This window comes from Drosophila miranda (genome assembly GCF_003369915.1).
Source record: "Drosophila miranda strain MSH22 chromosome Y unlocalized genomic scaffold, D.miranda_PacBio2.1 Contig_Y1_pilon, whole genome shotgun sequence".
In the NCBI taxonomy this organism is placed as follows: Eukaryota; Metazoa; Arthropoda; class Insecta; order Diptera; family Drosophilidae; genus Drosophila; species Drosophila miranda.
Genome location: NW_022881603.1, coordinates 19,914,052 through 19,937,805, shown reverse-complemented (window position 1 = coordinate 19,937,805; position 23,754 = coordinate 19,914,052). Strand labels below are relative to the sequence as shown.

General features: G+C 51.3%; 2 protein-coding genes and 1 pseudogene across 2 annotated transcripts in view; 1 reads left to right on the top strand and 2 right to left on the bottom strand.

Annotated features, from left to right (window-relative positions):
- The window catches only part of LOC117189424, a 43,792-nt gene extending 34,537 nt beyond the window's left edge, over positions 1–9,255 (top strand). The window contains exons 2-4 of the mRNA XM_033394549.1: positions 7,094–8,303; positions 8,365–8,543; positions 8,604–9,255. Coding sequence (XP_033250440.1) covers positions 7,094–8,303; positions 8,365–8,543; positions 8,604–8,720 — 1,506 coding nt within the window. The 3' untranslated portion in view covers positions 8,721–9,255. The remainder of the gene's footprint in view (positions 1–7,093; positions 8,304–8,364; positions 8,544–8,603) is intronic.
- Positions 8,957–12,574, bottom strand: LOC117191482 (phosphatidylglycerol--prolipoprotein diacylglyceryl transferase-like). Its single transcript, XM_033396337.1, has 5 exons — positions 12,560–12,574; positions 12,275–12,468; positions 12,114–12,218; positions 11,639–11,993; positions 8,957–8,989 (listed from the first exon to the last, which is right to left on the bottom strand). The coding sequence occupies exons 1-5, from the start codon at positions 12,572–12,574 to the stop codon at positions 8,957–8,959; spliced, it is 702 nt and encodes a 233-aa protein (XP_033252228.1).
- LOC117191481 lies at positions 9,801–22,934 on the bottom strand (annotated as a pseudogene).
- Positions 22,935–23,754: the final 820 nt, after the last annotated feature.

Sequence of the window (23,754 nt, the reverse complement as noted above, 5' to 3'; positions counted from 1 at the left end):
GGGCGGAAGGGGGTGTGGCGAAATTTCGTCACAGAAGAAAGTTCTCAAGAAGTTAAGGGAGTGGTCTGATGTATTTGGTAATCCGGCACGCATAGTAAGCGATCGTGGAGCAGCATTTACATCTTCAAGCTTTGAGGAGTTTGTCAAGGAAAAGAACATCGAACACATATGGAGCACCACAGGGGTACCAAGAGAAAACGGACAAATTGAACGCGTAAACCGATCTATTCTGAGCATCATTTCCAAATTGTCGTCGGAGGAACCTGGAAGATGGTATAAGTTCGTACCGCGAGATCAGAGGGCTATTAACAGCACTGTTCATGTGTCTACAAAGCGTTGTCCATTTGAGCTGATGATCGGGGTAAAAATGCGTTGTGGACCGGATAGCGACATACATCAGCTAATAGAAAAAAAGATGGTTGATAATTTTGAAGACGAGAGGCAAAAGATGCGACAAGAGGCAAAAGAAAATATTCAGCAGGCCCAGGACAGATACAAGGAACAATTCGATAAAAAGCGGAAATGCGAATACGGATACAAGGTCGGAGATCTCGTAGCCATACGTAGAACACAATTTGTAACCGGAAGAAAGATGGCCAGCGAATTCTTAGGACCATACGAAATAACCAACGTGAAACGAGGCGGACGCTATAATGTTCGGAAGGCAGCAGACGTCGAAGGACCAAGCAATACGACCACAAGCAATGATAACATGAAACTATGGAGCTTTTCTGTAGAAAACGAGGACGCATGGTCATCAGGGACTGATGACTAATCAGGATGACCGAGTGTAAGAAGGAGTGGGCCAGCTGGCCTATTGAGGGGGCAGCGGAGATAAGCAACAGCAGTAATAACAGCAGCAGAGGAACAGCTGATTAGCAGCAACAGCAGTAGTAACAGCAGCAGATCAACAGCGGACAGAGAAGAAGAGGAACCGAGCGAAGCAGTGAAAAGGAGAGAACAGCAGCATACGGACGCGACTCAAACAGCAGCAGAAAATCAGCAGAAATAAGCCGTAACATTAAGAACTTTTGTAAGCACACATACCAGGCCACCGCGATAATAATACGAATAAACAATACTCTAAATAATATCTTACATGTATGAACTATGTACTAAAATTTAAGTTTTTTTGCATCACTTTTTTCCAATCTGGCCTTCCGTTCCTGAGCATACTGGAAATATTTTTGAGTTGTATGGTCGAAATCCTGATCGTCGAGCGCAAACTTCTGTTTAAATGCATCTGTAGAAAATATAAAATATATTTAAAATTGGGGAATTACATGTTCGATATATGTTCGGCTTTTTCTTTTGTAAGACATTTTATTTCTTTTATTAATAATGTACTTACCGATTGGCAGAAATTTCTTTTAAATGCGTAAGAGATGGTAGAGATTTTTATACCCGATACTCAAAATGAGTATTGGGGTATATTAGCCCTGTCTGTCTGTCCGTCTGTCCGTCCGTCCCCTTCAGCGCCTAGTGCTCAAAGACTATAAGAGCTAGAGCAACGATATTTTGCATCCAGACTTCTGTGATATGTCACTGCTACAAAAATATTTCAAAACTTCGCCCCGCCCACTTCCGCCCCCACAAAGAACGAAAATCTGTGGCATCTACATTTTTAAAGATAGTATAAAACTAAAAACTCAGAATCGTAGAAGATGACTATATCTTCTAGAGTGCAAAATCTGAACCAGATCGTATAATTATTATAGCCAGAATCAAGAAAACAATTTCATTCTTTCTCGCTCTGTCTCTCTCTAACACACAGGTTTCATGGTCGGTTTTGCCAATTGCAAAATATGAGTTCAAGGATCTCAGAACCTATAAGAGCCAGAGCAACCAAATTTGGTATCCACACTCCTGTGATATCGGACCTTGACCGTTTCGTGTCCAAATTTCGCCACACCCCCTTCCGCCCACGCAAAGGACGAAAATCTGGGGCATCCACAAATCTCAGAGACTATTAAGGCTAGAGTAACCAAATTTGGTATCCGCACTTCTGTTAGATCTCACTATAAAACGTATATCTCAAAATTTCGCCCCACCCCTTCCTCCCCCACAAAGGACGAAAATCTGTTGCATCCACAATATTGAGGATACGAGAAAACTAAGAACGCAGAATCATAGATAATGATCATATCTATCAGATTGCTGAATCTGAATCAGATCGGATCATTTTTGTAGCAAAAAAGAACAAATCAATTTGCAGTGGCTACGCAGCCCCCGACGTCACGCTCAGACTGATTTTCTGTCTCTCTCGCACGCACTCTTTGTCGTGTCGTTCAATATTAGCGGCGTCTGCCGGAGGAGAGCCATACTGACTTAGTATCGGGTATAACCGTAGAGTTGCGGTGTCCGCAGCAACTCACAACGTTCCCCCTCGTTCTTTTTTTACATGTGTCGAGCATTAGAAACAAGTGCAAATAAAGCGTGCGTTCCTTGCGCCGTCATTTCAATTATTTTCGTCGAACTGTGCAGTGCTAAGTTAAACGAGGGGGAACGTTGTGAGTTGCAGCGGACACCGCAACTCTACAGTTATACCCGATACTAAGTCAGTATGGCTCTCCTCCGGCAGACGCCGCTAATATTGAACGACACGACAAAGAGTGCGTGCGAGAGAGACAGAAAATCAGTCTGAGCGTGACGTCGGGGGCTGCGTAGCCACTGCAAATTGATTTGTTCTTTTTTGCTACAAAAATGATCCGATCTGATTCAGATTCAGCAATCTGATAGATATGATCATTATCTATGATTCTGCGTTCTTAGTTTTCTCGTATCCTCAATATTGTGGATGCAACAGATTTTCGTCCTTTGCGGGGGCGGAAGGGGGTGTGGCGAAATTTTGAAACAAACTCGTCTCGGTCCGATATATTAGGAGTGTGAATACCAAATTTGGTTGCTCTAGCTTTTGTAGTCTCTGAGATCTAGGCGCTAATGTTTTACTCTAAGCAAAGCCGCCTATGATACGTGTGTGTTAGAGAGAGACAGGGCGAGAAAAAATGAAATTGTTTTCTTGATGCTGGCTATAATAATAATACGATCCAATTCAGATTCCGCAGTCTTAAAGATATGGTCATTCTCTACAATTCTACGTTTTTGGTTTTCTCATATCTTTAAAATTGTGGATGCCACAGATTTTCGTCCTTTGTGGGGGCGGAAGTGGGCGGGGCGAAGTTTTGAAATATTTTTGTAGCAGTGACATATCACAGAAGTCTGGATCCAAAACATCGTTGCTCTAGCTCTTATAGTCTTTGAGCACTAGGCGCTGAAGGGGACGGACAGACGGACAGACGGACGGACGGACAGACAGACATGGCTCAATCGACTCGGCTATTGATGCTGATCAAGAATATATATACTTTATGGGGTCGGAAACGATTCCTTCTGGACGTTACACACATCCACTTTTACCACAAATCTAATATACCCCAATACTCATTTTGAGTATCGGGTATAAAAACAAGAACAACAGTCATAACGAGGGGGAACGTTGTGAGTTGCTGCCGACACCGCAACTCTACGGTTATACCCGATACTAAGTCAGTATGGCTTTCCTCCGGCAGACGCCGCTAATATTAAACGACACGACAAAGAGTGCGTGCGAGAGAGACAGAAAATCAGTCTGAGCGTGACGTCGGGCGCTGCGTAGCCACTGCAAATTGATTTGTTCCTATTGGCTATAAAAATGATCTGATCTGATCCAGATTCAGCAATCTGATAGATATGGTCATTATCTATGATTCTGCGTTTTTAGTTTTCTCGAAAGTGCAATATTGTGGATGCAACAGATTTTCGTCTTTTGTGGGGGCGGAAGGGGGTGGGGCGAAATTTTGAGATACACGTTTTATAGTAAGATCTAACAGAAGTGCGGATACCAGATTTGGTTCCTCTAGCCTTAATAGTCTCTGAGATTTTTGAATATCCCCGGATTTTCGTCCTTTGCGGGGGCGGAAGGGGGTGTGGCGAAATTTTGAAACAAACCCGTCTCGGTCCGATATATTAGCAGTGTGGATACCAAATTTGGTTGCTCTAGCTTTTGTAGTCTCTGAGATCTAGGCGCTAATGTTTTACTCTAAGCAAAGCCGCCTATGCTACGTGTGTGTTAGAGAGAGACAGGGCGAGAAAAAATGAAATTGTTTTCTTGATGCTGGCTATAATAATAATACGATCCAATTCAGATTCCGCAGTCTTAAAGATATGGTCATTCTCTACAATTCTACGTTTTTGGTTTTCTCATATCTTTAAAATTGTGGATGCCACAGATTTTCGTCCTTTGTGGGGGCGGAAGTGGGCGGGGCGAAGTTTTGAAATATTTTTGTAGCAGTGACATATCACAGAAGTCTGGATCCAAAACATCGTTGCTCTAGCTCTTATAGTCTTTGAGCACTAGGCGCTGAAGGGGACGGACAGACGGACGGACAGACGGACAGGATCTCACAATATCCTCTTGTGTAATTAAGAGATCAATCAGAAGGCCATCTTTTGCAATCACCCCACAATCTTATCTGCTTTTCTATCGTATATACCATAATACATCCTAAGTGCTACTTAGGAGAGAGTGCGGAGACACGCACTCAACAACAAAAACAGTCGTAAAATAGCGCGACTCGACGCTGAGCTAATAAGCCCCAGGGGCCCATAAATATATTTATGCGTTTGACAGCAGAAAACAGAAAAACACCCAAACACTTGACAATAATGCATTTGCATTGCCATTTGTTGTGTGTTTTTTTCTTCTAGACAATTATTGTCGCGGCCTGCAGAAGGAGGGAGGAACACTGCGATAAGATATTACGGCAGAGAGGGTAAACATTAAATATTCAAGTGATGTGCAGACACTGGACGCTGGACAGTGGGAGGCCCTGTGGTGGGAGAGGCTTACCATACCATCGTACTACCCATAAGAACATTCCGAACTGGGGGGAGACGGACAAATGCAGAGTGCTCTGGGCATCGTTAGGATCGTAAAATGTGTCATTTTTCAAATGTCGCCGCCCCTACTCCCACTTGGATAACATTACGCTGGTTCATAAAAATACAAAATGTAGTAATAGCAGTGCGAGAATGTTTCTATGAAAATAAAGACAACACTTGTCGCTTGTTTATGCATTCAATTTCACCTGATGACGATGACGACGATGATGATGGAAATGACAATCTAGGAGAGTGCATGCAACGAGAACACACTGGCGGACCTGAATGGCAACATTGTCATTTGACTAGTGCCGACGTTTGCATTTTATAACTTAATTCAATTTAATTTTGTTACGCTCCTCCAACCGGCTCTGGTTCGGTTCTCTCTTCTGTTTCACGGAATTCAAGTGTCGAACACGTCTATAAAGAGTGCTCGGTTCCTGTCAGCTGTCAAACACGTGCGCGACGATAGGGTTTTATTTACACATTGGATAAATTCTGTTTTTCTGGTATTCTGCTCTGCCGTCTATGGAGGACACTTGGCGGCGTCACCATTTGTTTAAATACTTTAAAATCTATGCAGAACTTATCGTCATCTTGCTTGGATCACACACCTGTATTTAGTGGGTTATAGATTTGATTCTGTGAATATTTGGCTAAGGCGAAATGTCTGGATTCACCATTTGTCGAGGTCACCATTTGTTGTGTTACTTTTGTTATCTTCTATGATAGCTTCCACTGACAACCACTCTTCCATAGTTTGTAAGACGAAATTGGAAACATCCTGTGCGTTCCATTTACGAGTATATCTATTGATATCAATTGTAATATCAGTGTATCATTCTGCCCATCAGCATGACTGACAATATCGAATACGAGTAGTCTGTTTTTTGTTTTTCCGTGGGTGGACTCGTCTTGGAGGGTGTCAGAGGGTAGTGACAGCATTTAAGCATTCCCTAATTGTTTGCTGTTGACTTGTTCCATCTGCTCCACTGCTTGTTGTGTGTTCTGTTCGATGATAAGCCCCTGACTTCACTTCTCTTCCACTGGGAACATAATTGACAAATTTGCACTAGAACTACTGTGTGGATGGATGCGGAGGGGGTGGCTGGGGGGTGCTGGTGTGCCAATCCAATAAAAAACGAGGGGGAACGTTGTGAGTTGCTGCGGAGACCGCAACTCTACATTTATACCCGATACTAAGTCAGTATGGCTCTCCTCCGGCAGACGCCGCTACCACTCTCTGAGATCTTTGAATATCCCCAGATTTTCGTCCTTTGCGGGGGAGGAAGGGGGTGTGGCGAAATTTTGAAACAAACTCGTCTCGGTACGATATATTAGGAGTGTGGATATCAAATTTGGTTGCTCTAGCTTTTGTAGTCTCTGAGATCTAGGCGCTAATGTTTTACTCTAAGCAAAGCCGCCTATGCTACGTGTGTGTTAGAGAGAGACAGGGCGAGAAAAAATGAAATTGTTTTCTTGATGCTGGCTATAATAATAATACGATCCAATTCAGATTCTGCAGTCTTAAAGATATGGTCATTCTCTACAATTCTACGTTTTTGGTTTTATCGTATCTTTAAAAATGTAGATGCCACAGATTTTCGTCCTTTGTGGGGGCGGAAGTGGGCGGGGCAAAGTTTTGAAATATACTTGTAGCAGTGACGTATCACAGAAATCCGGATATAAAACGTCGTTGCTCTAGCTCTTATAGTCTTTGAGCACTAGGCGCTGATAGGGACGGACAGACGGACGGACGGACAGACAGACAGACAGACAGGGCTCAACCGACTCGGCTATTGATGCTGATCAGGAATATATATACTTTATGGGGTCGGAAACGATTCCTTCTGGACGTTACACACATCCACTTTTACCACAAATCTAATATACCCCAATACTCATTTTGAGTATCGGGTATAAAAATATACAGCAGAGAAAGAGTGGTTGTTCTTGGAGGTGGAAGGTGCGGAAGCAGCAGATAATGGCTTGGCTTGCAACATTGGGGAACGAATGGGGAAAGTGTTATGGCCTCTTATCAGGCATTGACCGAGCTACCGACCGACTAGAGTCTTATCACCTGATAGCTCCACCTGAATCAATGAATAATCTCTTATAATAATACCCTTCTCTGTTCCACTCCTTCTGTTCTGTTCTGTTCTGTTCTGCACAGGCTTATGGACCCATTCCAGACCTCACCGTAAACGTGATCAAACAGCGCGAACTGCTCTTCGGCCTCACGCTCGATGCGGGCGGAGAGAGCTGGCAGCTGAGTATCTGCATCAATTGTAAGGATGTGCTGTGCGCCAAGCGCCTCACAGCCGGAGCCGGAGCCGGAGATGGAACCGTGGCGGGGGCCACGCCCAACCAATACCTCATCAACAGCACGCTGCTGAGCAACGGCGAGGAGCTTGCCCAGCAACGCGGCCTCAAGTCATATTCGGAGACGTTCGATCTGCTGGTCATGATCAGCGGTGTACTCTCCCCGCCACCACCGGCCACGGGCATGGCCGCCTCGTCATCGAGCTTCAGCATTGGCTCACTGGCGGGCAATCCGCTGGACATGAAGCAGCAGCGCCTGCGACAGCTGCTGGCCAACAAGCAGGCGCGCCTGCAGGAGGAGATCAAAAAGACGAACGAGCGCATCGAGCGGTATGCGGGAACGGAGTTCGAGCTGCTGAAGAGCTTCCGGGAGAAGGCGGACCAGGACTGCGCCCAGTTGATGCACCACATTCGGCAGGTGCCGGAGCATGTGGCAGAGCTTCTTGACGGGGGCATGACCCCCGCCCTGGAGGTGACCGGCAATTGGCTGTCCAGTGCAGCCGGTGCCAGGCGTCGGAATACGATAAGCAGCCGTCGGGAGCTTAGCAACGCCACCACGCCCACCACCACCCTCAACCATCCCCCCAACTTCCTGGCGTTGAACCAGCAGCAGCAGCAACCCTCACAGCCATCGCAGCCCCAGCTGCAGCCATTGTCCAGTGCCGCCTCCTCGATGGCCAGCGTCAGATTGAGGAAGATGTCCAACTTCGATACGCCGCCCGCCACGCCAGAAGCCACGCCCATGAGCGTCGGCAACAGTCCGACCTTCAGACAGCAGCAACAGCAGCAGCAGTCGTCGGTGGCAGCTGCCCCACACCTGCTTGCCACACACGGCGGCGGAGGAGGACGAGGAGTCACTGCGAACGGAGAGGACGATGCTGATGACTGCCTGTTCGACCTGGAGGATGTGGAGGAGTATACCGTGCCGCAGCCAGTGCCCGTGCCCGTGCAATCCGGATATCCACACACCCTGATGTACCAGCGGGTGCACAGCATCCAGCCAATGCAGAACGGGATGATCGATGATCTGGACGAGGCCGATACAGCCGATGAGGCGGAGGGTGAGTAAACAGCAGGGATCGGTATTTGTCAGTGACTGAAATGTGTCTTGTCTCTCCTTAGATGCCCTGGATCTGGATAGCTCCGTTTCCATACCCGCGGGACGGGCTGGACGTCCGACGCAGGCCCAGCTGATGAACTTTGCCAGGAGTCTGCCTATCGAGATGCCCAACTCGACGCTCGCGGAGCGGGCAGCAGTCGCCAACAATAACAACAACAACTTTGCGTTGGGCTGCGAGGAGGTAAGATCCCTCAGCCGCAGAAGAGAAGGAAGAGCAATCACATAAGTAATCTTTCGACAGGGTTTGGACAACATCGATATAGCGGCCAGCATTCAGGCGCTGACCAAGAGTGTCCATGGAGAGGCTGTGTTTGGGGACCTGCCCCGTCCCCGTCTGCGCTCCCAGATCGAGGGCTAGCGCAGGGAGGCGCCGCCACAGCGAACGACGAGGAGAGGAAGATGACGAGTCGAGAACCACCACTACGTACACATACTTATATATATACATATAAATCAGTTCGTATTCCGCATAAACCCACACAACACACACACAAATCCGCGGATCCAAGGGAGCGCATCCACAACGAAAGATAGACCATAATAAACAGCCCATGAATTTGCCATCTTGAAAACATCTGAAGGCAGAACTACCATCTACAGAGTACCACTTGGGCAGTAAGGCGCAAGCTGCACGACACACCACAGACTACACATCCCTTCCTTCTTTGACATGTTTTTCCTCATAAGTTCTTTTTTCATTATTTCGCGATGATCTTCGATTGAAAAGTTTGTATTTTCTTCGAACGACAAGTGCAAGCGGACGGACCCATTAGTAGCGGGTGCCGCCGCAGCTGCACATTAGTTTTGTCTAACTGATACCATAGTCAACACTTTTTCCCTTTGCTGTCTCGTCACTGACAAAACCGAAAAAGACCACGAAGACACGGTCTCTCACTGAGCAGAACACTTTTTGTCTCTTCGCTTGTGTTATGTGTTTCGGGTTTTCGGGTGAGCCCGACACACGATCGTGTCTCACAATAACAACTTAGAAAGACACTTTGGTCAAGCGCTCAGAGCAAAAGTGTCTTTAGATGAGCAGAACCAAAAAAGTGTCTGAGTAAAGTGTTTTTAGTTTTTTTTTCGTGTATATGTTTATTTATTCATGTTTTCCGCATCTTTTGGGCTATTGTATTGTAATATGTATATTTATTTGCAAAATTGGCAAACGAACATTTTCGTTTTGCTTTTCACGATTCATTTTAAGCTCCAATAGTCAAACCGTATAGAATTCACAAAAATTGATAGTTGCCATAAGCATCACACGTACAAGCACGCATACATACGCAAAAGACACTTTGTTCGTTCACTCGCGACAAGATGCTCAGTGAAAAACAGGAACAAAAGAGAAGTAAAAATATCGGTCTTTGCTTGAGCGAAGAGCGAGTTGAGCAAAAACAGATTTGATCGGGTCTTTTCAGTCCATTTTCTCAATGTGTCCGTCAATGAGAGGTTTTTATCAGACACGCCGAAAGTGTCAACAGTTATTTGCGAGCTATGACTGATACTGATACGACGGTTACTGATGATGATGATAATGATGATGATGTTGTTAGTTTATACAATGAAAAATCTAGTATACATATACTTGCATATATATCTTTATATTATTATTATTATTATTAAATAATGCTAATAGCTAGTTAAAACTAAATATTAACAGAAGTTGGAGCTATAGCTACTGAGGCCTTAAGCTCCCTATATCTTTATATTATATTATACTATACATATTGTAACGAACCGTTCTTTTCCGTCTGATGCAGCTGGGCTCGCTGCAACAATATTTGTATGTTGCCCTGACGACCCTGATATGATAATATGCTTTATTGGTATCTTAGATCTATCTTACGCTATTCCGACTCCGGTGCTGGTTCTCCTCTTGGTTCTCCTCTGTGTTTTGATGAGCGTGACGCACCCTGGACCCCCCACGGCGTCGCCAAGCGTGGCACCGCCGGCTCTACTGACTGGGGCTAGCGATTCTTGGCACGTGGCCCAAATCCGCCTCTCAGTCGGCGCCTGACGCGTTCGCTCTCACTCGACTCACTTGGCTTTTCGGCCCGAGGGTGTCTCACTCCCTGTGGGATGCACTCCAAGCGTGGCACCGTTGGTTCAAGGGATTGGGACCTTTGGCTCTTGGCTGCACGCTCGAGTCCGCCTCTCAATCCTCACACAACGCGTTCGCTTTCTAAAGTTCTTTTCCCTTTGCTCGGTCTCACTCTTGTTGCTCACTATTCACTTCACTCTTGATGGCTCCGCTCGCTGACTGTTCCTGTTCCTGGTCGCGGCCCTCCTCTTATAGGCTCGCTTCTGCGTCGGCGCCGCCGATGCCGCCTGGCGCTAACGCCATGCGGTGCCCGTACTTTTCCATCGGCGTTCCTTCATTCTCTGCTCGCTTTACAACGGGACCTGGCTGGTGGCGTGATCTCATGACCATATTTGGTCATGCGCTGGGCCACTGCCGGCCCGATCCCGTCATCCCGCTGCTTTCTCTCCAGGGTTCCTCCGCTCTCATCTTGGGTCCCCGGATATCCCCGGATAACGGCCGTTAGCCCTTAACCCTATACCGCCCCCTGCGTGTGGGAATACCTTTCCTCACACTTCCCCCTTTCTTTTATTGGCGGAAAATCCCGGTTTTCCGCGTCCCAGGTTTGGGACGTTTCAAAAATCGCGCGCGAACGACGCGCGCGAGCTTTGTTCTCGACCCGGGTGCACCCTGGCGCCCTCTTTCGGCCTCGCGCCGTGCGGTGTTGCCGTATCTCTCTGATGAGCGCGATCGATTCGTTTCTCCCTTATCGATAGTTCGCATAGGAGCTCTTGTTCCCCGCCCGATATAGGGTATGGTCGCTATTTTAACCTACTCGATATGGCACAGCGTTGCCTTTACGATCCCCTCGATAAAGCGTAGGGTCGTTTTTGTGATCTACTCGATATGTCGCAGCGTGCGTATTCTACTTCCGCATCGCGAATTCCTCAATAGACTGGGAAACGTCCTATTTTCTCGCTGTTCCGGGTGTTTTCTTTGTCCGCCGGCCCTCTGGATGCTACGGGTAAGTTTTCCCCTCTCTTTACGCCTTCCGCTGCCTTCATTCATGCTTTACCGATCATTTCTAGCGATGCCCCTCTGTTCTTCTGCTGCAAGGTAAATACCATGTTCTTCTTTAAACACTGTTTTTTTTTTGTTTTTTTTTTTGTTTTTATTCGCTTTTGTTTTCAATTCCTTTTTCTTTATCATTCTTCTTCTTAACTCTTCTTTTCTCTTAAGTAAGTTGCCCGGAATACCTCCTGCCGCTCGGTGGACATCATGCCGTCTCGCACCGCGGAGCGCACCTCCTGTGAGACGAACGGCCCGATGGCGGCACCCTGCGGACCGTGCCAGTGCTGCTGCTGCTGCTGCTGGGCCCCTTGGCTGGGCGCGTTGTCAGCCGGCGGCCGACGCTGGAACAGCTCTTCCTCTGCCCCCGGTGACGGTGGGGCCTGCGGCCGCGGCTCCTCCTCGGACTCGACGTGTTCAGGGGGTGGCTGCCAGAGCTCTTCCTCCTCCTCCTCGGCTCGTCGAAGCCTCTCCTGCCACTCTTCAGGCGACTGGACTCGAGCCGCCTTCGGCGCTGGTGGGCACTCCGCCTCCTCCTCATCGCTGGAGATCACCGCCAGCCCGTCTGCCGCGCCCTCCGTCCGCGTCGCCCTTGCCTCCTCCGTTTCCGCACGCAGACGCGCCATCTCCCTCTTCTCCGCTGCGTTGATCCGGATAACACACCGCCACTGGTGCGCGACGTCTCGTTTGTGGCGCTCCGCTTCTTGAGCCGCCTTTTCGGCCTCCTGGGTGGCCTTCAGCCTCTTGGCCAGCGCCAGGGCGTCCTCCCTAAGGAGGCAACACGCCGTTGCCTAAGATCCTCCTTCGCCGCGGCCAGCGCGAACCGCCGGTGCCATTCCGCGAGGCGTCGCGCCTCAGCGGCCGCGTTGTTTGACGTGATGTCGGCCTGAGTTGACTGCGGCTCTTTGACCGCGTTTTCGGCCTGCGTTGGCTGCGGCTCCTTGACCGCGTTTTCGGCCTGCGTTGGCTGCGGCTCCTCGACCTCGTTTTCGGCCTGCGCCGACCGCTTCCGTGCCTCCTGTGGGTTTGTCGGCCGCTGGTCCCCTCGCCGCGTTGTCGACCTTCCCCTGGTGCGTGCCGACGACGTGCGAGCGCCCACAGCACGATACCCACGGCGAATCCATTTCCGCTGTTCCGTTAGAACAGCCGTGTTGTTTGGCTTCGCCTTGAATCTGGTAAGCCTCCCGAGTTCTTGGGTTCCTCATCTCACCTTGCCTTTTCTTCCAGCCCGTCCTTGTGCCCCAGTCCAGGGTGCCGACCGATCTCCCAGCTCGTGATCAATAGGTCCTCCGACCTTTCGCCCGTGCTGCCAAACATCGGCCCGCCCCCCTGTGGCCAGCTCCGCCCGTCTCTGGATTGGCTTGGACGCGGATGTCACCCCCGTGCAGCGACTCGGACCCAGGGATCATCCGATTCCCCAGCCGGTAGACCGCGCACGGGCGGCATCCGCTTTTGTCCCGCCTTCCCCGAATTTAGCAGTTGGCTTCAATGCCCTGGACCCGGACCCGAACTTCGGCTCATCATCGGAACCCCCTTCTCGGGTGCCCCCTCGTCCGTTGACGCACCACGCAACCCGCCCCCTTGTGATAGTAGTAACCCGGGTATCTTCTACCTTCTTTACCCTTGATCAGTTCCTATTGGCTGATGAGCTAACTCTTAGCCTTTTTTTTTCGTAGGTCCAGCTTTATTCGTCCGCCGGCTGCAGTCTGCTGCTTAGTTTTATCGCCTCTTGGCTTTGCCGATTCTAGTTGAAGGAGGATTCCGGGTGGCCTTGTCCTGCGTGGCATTACGTTGGGCCGCCCGTTCCTCCCTTGTGGGTGATTCCTGTCCTGCGTGACACGAGTGGTTCTTAGTTTTACTGAACCTTAATTGTAAGAGTATCCTGTACGACTTTGTCCTGCGTGGTATCCTCTTGAGACTCTCCTTTCTGCCCCTGCCGCTAGTCTCTGTCTTTCGTGCCCCGTCCATCCTTCTCCGATTGCCTCGCCCGTTGCCCCTACTTGTGCGTCGGCTACGCTTCGGTTCCAGGGCTTGTTCTAGGGGTTCCCTCACCGGGCTGTGGCTTCAGGTCCCCTATATGGGCGGTCCGCGTCCGTTTCTCGTTGTCCTTCCTCAATTTGCAAATGACCGGGGACACGAAATCCATTATGGTGTAGGGACCGTCATATTTCGGGGCCAGTTTTGCAGCAAACCCTTCGGCCGCGTTGGATAGATGGTGTTGCTTGGCCCATACCTTGTCTCCAATCGTGGGTTTCCACACTCTCCTCCTCAGGTTATAATACCTCGCCTGGTCCTGCGCCGCTCTTTCGAGATTCCGCCTCACCAGTTGAAAAAATTCTCTCAACTTGGCCGCATTCTCGTCCGGCGTGGGCGTGCCCTGTCCTGTGCCAAGCACTTCTTCATCTTATAGAGCCTTTGGTAACCTCGGCTCTCTCCCTTGGACAATAAACGCCGGCGAGTACCCGGTGGATTCGGACACCCCTGAATTTACGGCCAACATTATCTCTGGCCATTTCTCATCCCAGTTCCTCTGGTTCCCTTCGGTGAACTGAGCTATCACTGTTTTCACTGTCCCGTTAGTTCGCTCCGTCGGGTTCTCCTGCGGCGTGTACGGGGCCGTGAACTGATGCCGTACGCCCATCTGCTCCAAAAACCTCTTAAAAACTCTACTGGTGAACTGGACTCCATTATCCGTGATCACCACCTTCGGCCCGCCAAACCTGGACACGATGCGCTCTCGGAACGCTTTTGTTAGTGCTTCCGCAGTGGCCTTTCTCAAGGGCACCAATTCGGTCCATTTCGAAAACCGATCCACCATCACCAATAACATGGCATTCCCATGCTTTGACCTGGGCAGAGGGCCCACGAAGTCGGCACACACCGTCGCCCACTGCTCCTCTGGCACTTGTGTCAGCATTTTCCCGGCCGCCTGCAGCCTGCACATCTCGGTGCATCCCCGGCCAGTAGTACCGGGCGGCTACTCTGGCCATCGTCCTTCTGCCGCCCGCGTGCGCCGCCTCCGGCGAGTCGTGGTTCTCTCTCATGACTCTCTCTCTTAGCTCCTTTGGGACGCATAACTTTCATGATGCTATCTCCTCTTCTCCAGCTCGGTGCGGGATGTGCCGGTATATCCGGCCTGCTTCCTCCACGTAATCAGGATATTTCCTCGGTTTCGTCCTCATCCTCTTTTTGACCTTTTTAATCCATCCGTACTCTGCCTCAGGTTCGGGTCCCTTCTCTGCTTCCTCCTCGGTGGTTCTCAGGCATCGCTCCGCCAATGGCTGTCGGGACAGTGCGTCCGCCACTACATTCAGCTGCCCTTTCCTATATGCCACTTCGAAGTCGTATTGTTGTAGCTCCAGCGCCCACCTGGCGATCCTCCCCGTTGGGCTCTCAACCATTTCAACGCCATGTGATCTGTGACTACCTTGAAATGGAATCCCTCCAGATAGGGCTTTAGCTTTCTTATAGCCCATACAAAGGCCAGACACTCCTTTTCAGTCGCCGAATAGTTCTTTTCTGCGCTATTCAGAGTCCTACTGGCGTATGAGATGACCCTCTCGCCCTTCTCCGTCTCTTGCGTCAGGATCGCCCCCAGTCCGTAGTAGCTGGCGTCCGTCTGGAGCACGAATTTCTTTGACAAATCCGGGCATGCCAACACCAGGTCTGCTGTCAGCCGACTTTTTACGTCCTCGAACTCTTGTTGCTGTTCCGTTGACCATTCCCACTTCGCCTTCTTCTTCAGCAAAGTGCTGAGGGGCTGCACCAACGTGGCGAATCCCTTTACGAAACGCCTGTACCAGGAGGCCACGCCCAAGTATTGTCGTAGCTCTCTGACACTCGCTGGCGGCTGCAACTCCTTAATGGCTGCCACTTTCTCGGGATCGGTGCAGATTCCTTCTCCCGTCACCACATGACACTTGTCCACATTTAGGCGCAAGTTTGCGCTTTTCAACCGTCGAAAAACTTCTTCGAGGTTGCGCTTGTGCTCCTCCTTGGTACGGCCGATGACAATGATGTCGTCTTGGTACGCGAACGCGTGTGGCATCATCTCGGGGCCTATCACCTGGTCCAATGCCCTCTGGAACGTAGCCGAGGCTGAGTGGAGTCCGAATGGCATCACCTTCCACTGGAACAGCCCTTTTCCAGGCACCGTGAACGCGGTGAACTTCCTGCTGCCTTCCTCCAGTGGTATCTGCCAATAACCGTCCTTTAAGTCTAAGCTACTGATGAACCGTGCCTCCCTGAGCTGGTCCAAAATATAGTCTATTCTTGGCATGGGGTACGCATCCTTGATGGACTTCGCGTTTATCTGTCTGACGTCCACGCATAATCTCCACTTTCCCGTCATCTTTTTGACCATCACGATGGGTGAACTGTACGGACTCTTCGATGGCTCAATGCACCCTCTTTCCAGCAGCTCGTCAACCTGTTGGTTGATTTCGGCTTGCATCTTGGGATTTTTGGGGTAGTAACGCTGTTTGACCGGCTGGGCATCACTCATAGTGATCGTGTGTGTAGCTATGTTCGACACCCCCTTCAGTTCTCGGAACTCTTCCAACTCCTTTGCCAGGAAGTTTTCGACCGATCCCTCCTCCGCTCGCGTTCCGTCGGATGCGGGCTCGACGGACCCTCCAGTGTTCGCTACCACCCCCACGGACAACTTCTCCTCCAACCGCCCCTGGCGGTGGCCTCTCGCAGGGATCACAACCCTGTGTCCCGCACAGGTCACCTCTGCTCCGACTGCGGCAAGGAAATCCCATCCCAGGTCCAGCGCATCAATTACTCCGGGCAACACGAGAAGCGGGATTGTCCGAAGGCCTTGTTCCCGAAGGCCAGCTCCACCTCGATCTGGGAATTGATTTCCCGGCTGCGTCCGTCGGCCAGCCGCACCAGCTTCCTCGTCTCTTTCTGTCGCCTCTCTTCCCCCAGCCTACTCGCCGCCTCGCAGCTGATAAAACTGCTTGTCGCCCCGGTATCGACCGTTGCTTTCCAGTTGCTGCCCGCGATCCTCACCACCGCCGACAGCTGGACATCCTCCACCGTGAGTTCTCCTACGAGCTTTGGGGGGCTTCGTCTTGCGACCCTGGCACGGCCCTCCGTGGCTTGGGTCGCGGGGCGTTTCCCGCTTTCTGGCAGCACTGCCATGTCGGGGCACCTACCTTGCCGCACCTCCAGCAGAATGTTATCGGTCGGCCATTGCATGCTTGTGCCCAATGGCGGTCAGTTCCGCATCGTCGACACGCCTGGGCTGGGTTTTTCACGAACCCAGCCTTTATGTTCGTGTTCTCTTGGTCGTCCCGCCGCGTCGGGACCGGCCTTTTTTTCGCTGTCGGATCAGAGCTGGCTGCCGTTTCGTCCTGGCAGCGGCGACATATCTCCGTTACTGCCGGACGAGTGAACGGATTGTTTGCTTTTGCTTTACTCGCCGGACACTCCCGCTGGAACTCCAGCCGGTCCCTCTCCAGAGCCTCAAATTCGTCGGCCAGCGGCATCATGTGATCCAGGTCTCTGCACCTATGCGGCCGGATGAACACCCTCAAATCGGGCATACTGTTGTCTCTTATGAGCTCCATCTGCTCTTCGGGCGTGCATTTTAGTGGCCGCATGAGGGTCTGCATCTCCACCATGTAGTCCTCTCCCCACCTTTGCTTCCTCAATCTCACCTCCTGGAGTAATTTTTCAAAATACCCCCTCGGCGGAAGTATGCTTGGAAGCTACGCGCAAATGCGTTCCATGTCTGCCACTGCCTGTTTTTGGCTACAAACCACATGAGCGCCCGACCCTTTAGCAGCTCAGGTATTGCTCGTGGAATCAAATTCAAATCCAAACCGTACATGTCGGCTGACCACTCGATTTGTTCCAGGAACTCGAGCGGTTTCGCCGTTCCGTCGAACCGAAACGACCACTCCCTAACCTGCTTGGCGACGTGGGCAAAACTCGAACTGGGCGGTCTCGTGGTTTGTTCATCGAGTCCCCGTCGACGATCCTCCCCTGCTCTCCCCTCTTCCAATCCATGTGGGTTTCTCGCGCTCCCTTGCTCTGGCTGTGCTGGCCTGGTTGGCCTCTCCCCACTCTCTGCCCGCGGTCGGCTGGGCGACCGGCTTTTCACCGGGACCGCCAGGCTCGCGATGAGCTCCTCTTGGGTCTCGGACGGCCGTCTCCACACCGTTGCCTGCTCCGCACTCGCCGGCAGCGTCAGGCGCTCGTACGGATCCGCCCCGTCCTCCAACTGGGCCGCGGTCGCGGCTCATCCCGCCTTCATCTCCCAGGCCTCGAGCGCGTCCGCATACTCCGGTTCCTCTCCATGCTTCTCTACCCACTCCTTGAAGATTCGGCGCATCTCGGCCAGCGTGCCTTCCAATCGAAGACCGCACGCCCGCGCACACTGGACCAAGTCCTCTTTCCTCAACGAATGGACCCATCGTCGGCTCCTCATTTTTACGCCCTCGCAATACCACACTCAGTACCGCCCTTCCCAAACGCACTTTGTCTTTCACTTGTCGAGAAGCCCCACGTTGGGCGCCAGTTGTAACGAACCGTTCTTTTCCGTCTGATGCAGCTGGGCTGGCTCAGCGGTCGGTGGGCTCGCTGCAACAATATTTGTATGTTGCCCTGACGACAAGTAAGAAGGCGCGGGTTGGGTTTTGTACTGATATGATAATATGCTTTATTGGTATCTTAGATCTATCTTACGCTTTTCCGACTCCGGTGCTGGTTCTCCTCTGTGTTTTGATGAGCGTGACGCACCCTGGACCCCCCACGGCGTCGCCAAGCGTGGCACCGCCGGCTCTACTGACTGGGGCTAGCGATTCTTGGCACGTGGCCCAAATCCGCCTCTCAGTCGGCGCCTGACGCGTTCGCTCTCACTCGACTCACTTGGCTTTTCGGCCCGAGGGTGTCTCACTCCCTGTGGGATGCACTCCAAGCGTGGCACCGTTGGTTCAAGGGATTGGGACACTATAGAAAACTATAAAGAAGCGCCAGCAGCAAGACCGACAAACTGTCGAAACTTAATTGAAATCGCGGTTGTATTTAACGAATAGGAATGTTGTTTTGCGACTAAAGATAAATGGAAACTATTGCTGAGAAATAAAGTAACTTTTGGCTTTTAGGGAAGAGAGGTGTCCAAATCATCATTTGAGAAGTTTCTCCATTGAAAACACTGGTATTTTACTCCCTTTAGATCAATTTAATCATTTTGCATTTTGAATTTCGATTAATTTGGGATATTTTACGATAAAATCTTTAAAAGATATCGATGCTGAAAATATCGTGTGTGTTTGTGAACGTAAAATTCAAATTTAAATTTAAATGCGAACTGTGGGATATATCCGATCTGATGCAACGCGAAGGGTTGAGGCCCTGCTTTTTGAACGACTTCAGCGTGCGGAACTCTTTGGGATTGAGGCCGCACAAGTGGTCCTGGTACGAGAGCAGGACGTTCTGCAGCATAAGGAAGCGGCGATAGACCTTCTCCGGAAGCGGCAGACAGTAGCCGGACCCCCATCCAAGGTGCCATAGACGACAAAGTGTTTGTTCTCGTAGAGGAAGGGCTGTCGCTGGTGCACGCCCCGCTGATGCCATTGCACCCGGAACATGGTATTCACCACCTGCCCCAGATGGTAGTCTGCCTTGCGGATGAGCTTTTGGCCGCCGAGAGATTCCCTGGCCTCCGGCTGATACATGTAGACAATCAGGTTGCGCTCAGCGTCCGTCACCAGGAAGCCCAGATTGCTGTTGTCCACCATAAACTCGATGCCGTATACCTCGAGGGGATTGAAGTCGCGCGAGACCAGCGAGAGGGTGCGGTGCTCCTCCTGGAAGCGCAGCAGACTGATCGACTTGTACACGTCCGCTATGAAGATCAGGGACTTGACGGTGATGATCTGGTGGACATAGATGTTGGTGTCGATAAAGGCCACGCCTATGAGATCGCCGTCCCGCAGCTGCCAGATGTAGATCTTCTGGCCCAGCCCGGTGACCAGGAAGCCCAGCACATCCGATATGGCCGAGACGGGGCCCTTCTGCTCCTTCTTGAAGACCTCCTTTAGCTTGAACTTGGTCATGGGCTTGCCCGGCTCGGGAACCACCTCGATGATGTCGTAGATGTGGATGTTTCCGCGGCTGTTGATGTCCTCGCTGTAGTTGAAGTTGGTGCCGATGCAGAGGTACTCCTTGAGACCCGATCGCGTGCCCTCGTACGACAGCTTAACGATCTTGAAGGCCGTCACATGCTCCCACGGCTCGAAGCGAATGGAGGCGTCCGGCACAATCTCCCAGGTCTCGGGCGAGATGAGAACCATCTCGAACTGCGAGCCATTCGGATAGATGAACCGCTCGCCGCGGCTCTCCTCGGACATTGCCCTGCAGGCGGTGGATGCGTAGTTCGCCGCGGGCGGTAAGGAAGACAAAGCAGGGGTTCACGCCACAGACCATTATCCCAGCCAAACCTCCAACGTTGGAGAAGGGCCTCAGCTTTTGGACGTACTTCGGTTGCATGTTGTAGGACTCCAGCTCCTCCTCTTCGTCGTTCTCCTCGAGTTCTATGTGCGAGGGCTGCTGATCCAGGAGATTCAGCTGCTCCAGCTTGCGGAAGCGGATCTTCAGGTTGCCCTTGGGATACCTGAATACCTGATAGATGAGCAGCTCCACGCGAGTGCGCCCCATCAGCACGGGCCGCTCTCCATTAATCCCGAGTCCCACCAGACTCAGTTCGAGGGGCAGCTGGGAGTTGGCGTGCTGCGGCATACAGGACTGGACAATGCCCACCTTGGAGTTCTCCTGCGTGCTGGATGAGAGGGAAACGAACTCCAGGGCATCCGAGAGGACCATGGCCCCGTTGCCCACATCATTGATGTGGTAGACGAGCTTCATATCTGGCATCGAGTAGATCTCGAGGGTTCCACTCATGCGGGATACCACCAGCCAGTAGCTGGGCTTTGCCTGCACTAGGAGGCGGCGCCACCAGTCCGAGTTCTTCTGCTTCGATTGCTGGGCCAGGACCGCCATGCTGTTCATCTTGAAGGCATTCCCGGCATCGCCGTACAGCAGGTCCTCCTCATCTTCCACCTTCATGTTGGGCGCCGCCTTCATGTAGCCCCCGAAGCTGTGGCCAAAGCCGCTGCCCGAGCCCCCCGTCAGATTGAGCACATCGTCCGACTTGACCGTGAACAGGCCCGACAGATCCTTGTACGCGGCGATGGCCATGACGGCGGGCGAGCTGGTGATCGTGTGCTTGTTGATAGCCAGTCGGGGCGAGCCGCGCGTCTCGCGCAGTGCCAGTGTGATCACCTGACCGTTCAGCAGGCACACATAGGGATCGGCTATGGCCACCTGCACCACCGGCGAGTCCACATCGATGGGCACGTTCTGGATGAGGCGAGTGCCCTGCAGTAGACGCACATGGCGTCTAGAGAGGTTGGCTGGCTGTGGCACTCACCTGAACAATGAACCGCTGCTGGCCGAGATTGCCCACAAATATGGTGGCCTGATTCACCGTGAATCCGGTATTCTCAATCTCATTGATCTCCTGCCCGGTCTGCAGGACCACGGTGGAGTTCCTCTGCGAGAGCAGCATAAAATCGTGCTGATCGTGCCGCGAGGTCTTCTTTGTGGCATCGTCGAACACCGTCCACACGTCCAGGCAGCCGTCCAGCTCGAAGCTGGTGATGATCTGCGGATTGATGCAGTTCACAAAGACGGATAGGGCTCCGTTTTTACTGTGTCCCGTTGCGGCCACCAGCTCGATCTTCAGGGCTTGCAGGTTCTCCGCATGCGGTCGCAGCGTGGTCCCATCCTCCTCGAACTCCACGCGCTCGCCGGCGCACATGTAATTGATGGGCGCCACATTGATGAGGCTGTCGCAGACCTCGAAGATGAATTTGCGCAGCTGGAGAACCGAAGCCTTGGCCCCGGAGCCATAGACCTAAAGGAATACAAATCAGAGGATAATTTCAAGGGAAATCGCTCAATTATATCCTTATATCCTGCCCTACACACCTCCAGTTCCTCGTCTTCGATCCGTCGGGACTTGGCTTGAGGGGGAGCCAATTCAATTTGGTCCACATCGTAAACCTCCTCTATGTCCTGTTCCTCGTGCACTCGCTGCTGCTTCTGTTGCTGTTGCTCTGCTTGTTGTTCCGCATCCACATCCAGCGTGATGACCGTGCTCTGATCCTCTTCGGTGAAGTGCAGCAACAGGGAATTGCCCAACCGAGAGCCCAGGAAAATGTACTCCGAGTGGCAGACGCAAATGCAGCTGATCAGGACACTGGCGGCCGCTTTGTGAAAGTGGAAATTCCTCACAGTCCGCATGGAGTCCACGCAGAGAGTCAGCAAATAGAGCTCGCCCGTGCGCAGCGAGATCACCAGCTTGTCCACATCAATGAAGGCGTAATTGGCGTAATCCAGGCTGATCCGCACACCATCCTGGGGCTTGAGGGGGAAGCTGGTGCTGTTGTCCGCCGAGCTGTTCAAGCTGACGCCATACGGCGGTACACTCTGGTTGAGGTAGATCACGGCATTCACAGTCATCACCAGACAGCCGCCAATGGGCTTCTGAATCGGATAAACCTGGGGATTGGAGCATAGAGCTGGAGATTAACTTTCGGGCAAAATTATGCTGTTGGGGGAACAAACCCGGAAGCAGTCAAAGGGCAGACTATTCACTGTCCATATAATCGGATGGACGCGCTGCTGAATGTTCAGGGAGATGGCCACCAAGACGCCGGTGTCCGAGCGTACTTTTATGCGGCCCGAGCAGGTGCGCACCGATTCGTAGAGGATCAGGAGCGTGGGCTCGTAGTAGCCGTGCAGGAACTGTATATCCAGGACGTTGTCAATCTTCTCGTCCAGTTCTTTGAGGGTTATCAGGTAGGAGGCCATGATGGGCGTCCTCGAGACCATTGCTGTGGGTGCCTTCTTGAAGGGCTTCACGTCCGTCAGCTCGATCTCGTTCAGGCTGTTGTCCTTGCGGAAGGGCAGCACCACCAGTCGTTTGCCGTAGACCAGCATGACAGCACAGCGGGCGTCCGGGTCCACGCGCAACACCGGCACAAAGTAGCGACCCGTCCAGCCACCCCGGATGTCCTCCTCCTCGAAGTAGTGCAGCGATAGTGTCTTCAGGGCGTATGTGTCCGGGTCGTGCTGCAGCACCGATAGCTTCGCATCCTTGAAGCTAACCAGGAGAGCATCCTGCATGGCGCCCGCCAGGGAGACGCACTGCAGAGACATCACATTGCCGTAGAGAAAATATGTGACCAGGCACTCGAGCTGCATCTTCGGGGCAATGCGCATCTCGTTGGGATTGAGCTTCTGGCGCTGCCCCGCCTCCACATTTGGCGAGATGCGGTACACCTTCAGCATGTTGGCGCCGGCCACAACGAGGTTCTCCTCGAGGTTGTTGAAGAACCGCCACGAGATGGCGAACTCCACCGACGTGGCGGGGTGGGTTTGCTTGCACATGGAGAAGATCGCGTCGCGTTATTTTCTTCTGCAGCAATAAATTAAACATTATTTTCCTAAACAAATTGCCGGGCTGTCTAATTCAGTGTTGCCATTTCAGCTTATTTAAATCTAGATTTGGCTTATTTTAAAACCAAATAGCTTGAAAAATAATTGAAATGCTTATAGTGGAAATCTAGCTTATTTAAGAGTTAATTTAGCTTATTTTGGCTAAAAATCATTTAGTACAAAACAATTTGTTTTTTGTAATTGTAATATTTGTTACGGTTTGTTTGTACTTTGCTGAGCACTCGGCCATAGCATATATCGATAAATTATAATTATCCATTATTTTGATGTGTGTTTATGGTTAGCTTATTTGTAAGATATTTTTTATTTTTAGCTTATTTGTTCCAGTCCCACCTCAGCCAGGGCTGAGGGCGACGCGCCATCTAGCGGAAGTCCAGGGAGGCTCGATGGTGTATGGGGACATCGGGGGAGCTGGAGCCGTTACTGGGGATATAAGGAAGAGAATAGGATTAGTTATATGTATTAGTAAGGGAAAAAGGGATAAATAGGAGTGAAAATATTAGAAAACGTGGATTGGATTATGGAAATCGTGGAGCGTGGACGTGGAAATTTGAAATTTTGTGCTTAAAACAGAAAGTTTGAAGTGAGTACAGAAAAGGCGGGCGATAAAATAGGTTGTAATGCAGAAAATTTTACTAACAGCCGGCAAGGAATATAGCCACCAGAACCGGGCCAGAAGGTTTCCTGGAGAGGGACACTGGAGTTAGAGAAAGTCGACTGCAGAGAAGAAGACTGCCCAACGGAACCTGAGTGAGTTCGTTCCAGTTGC

What these genes read in the sequence shown, in the direction of transcription:
- LOC117191482 (XM_033396337.1), bottom strand. An exon ending in CTCGCGGAATGGCACCGGCG is followed by an intron (nt 12,219 to 12,274) that starts GTTCGCGCTGGC and finishes TTGCCTCCTTAG; the next exon opens with GGAGGACGCCCTGGCGCTGG. An exon ending in TGTCCACCGAGCGGCAGGAG is followed by an intron (nt 8,990 to 11,638) that starts GTATTCCGGGCA and finishes TGTGTCGTGCAG; the next exon opens with CTTGCGCCTTACTGCCCAAG.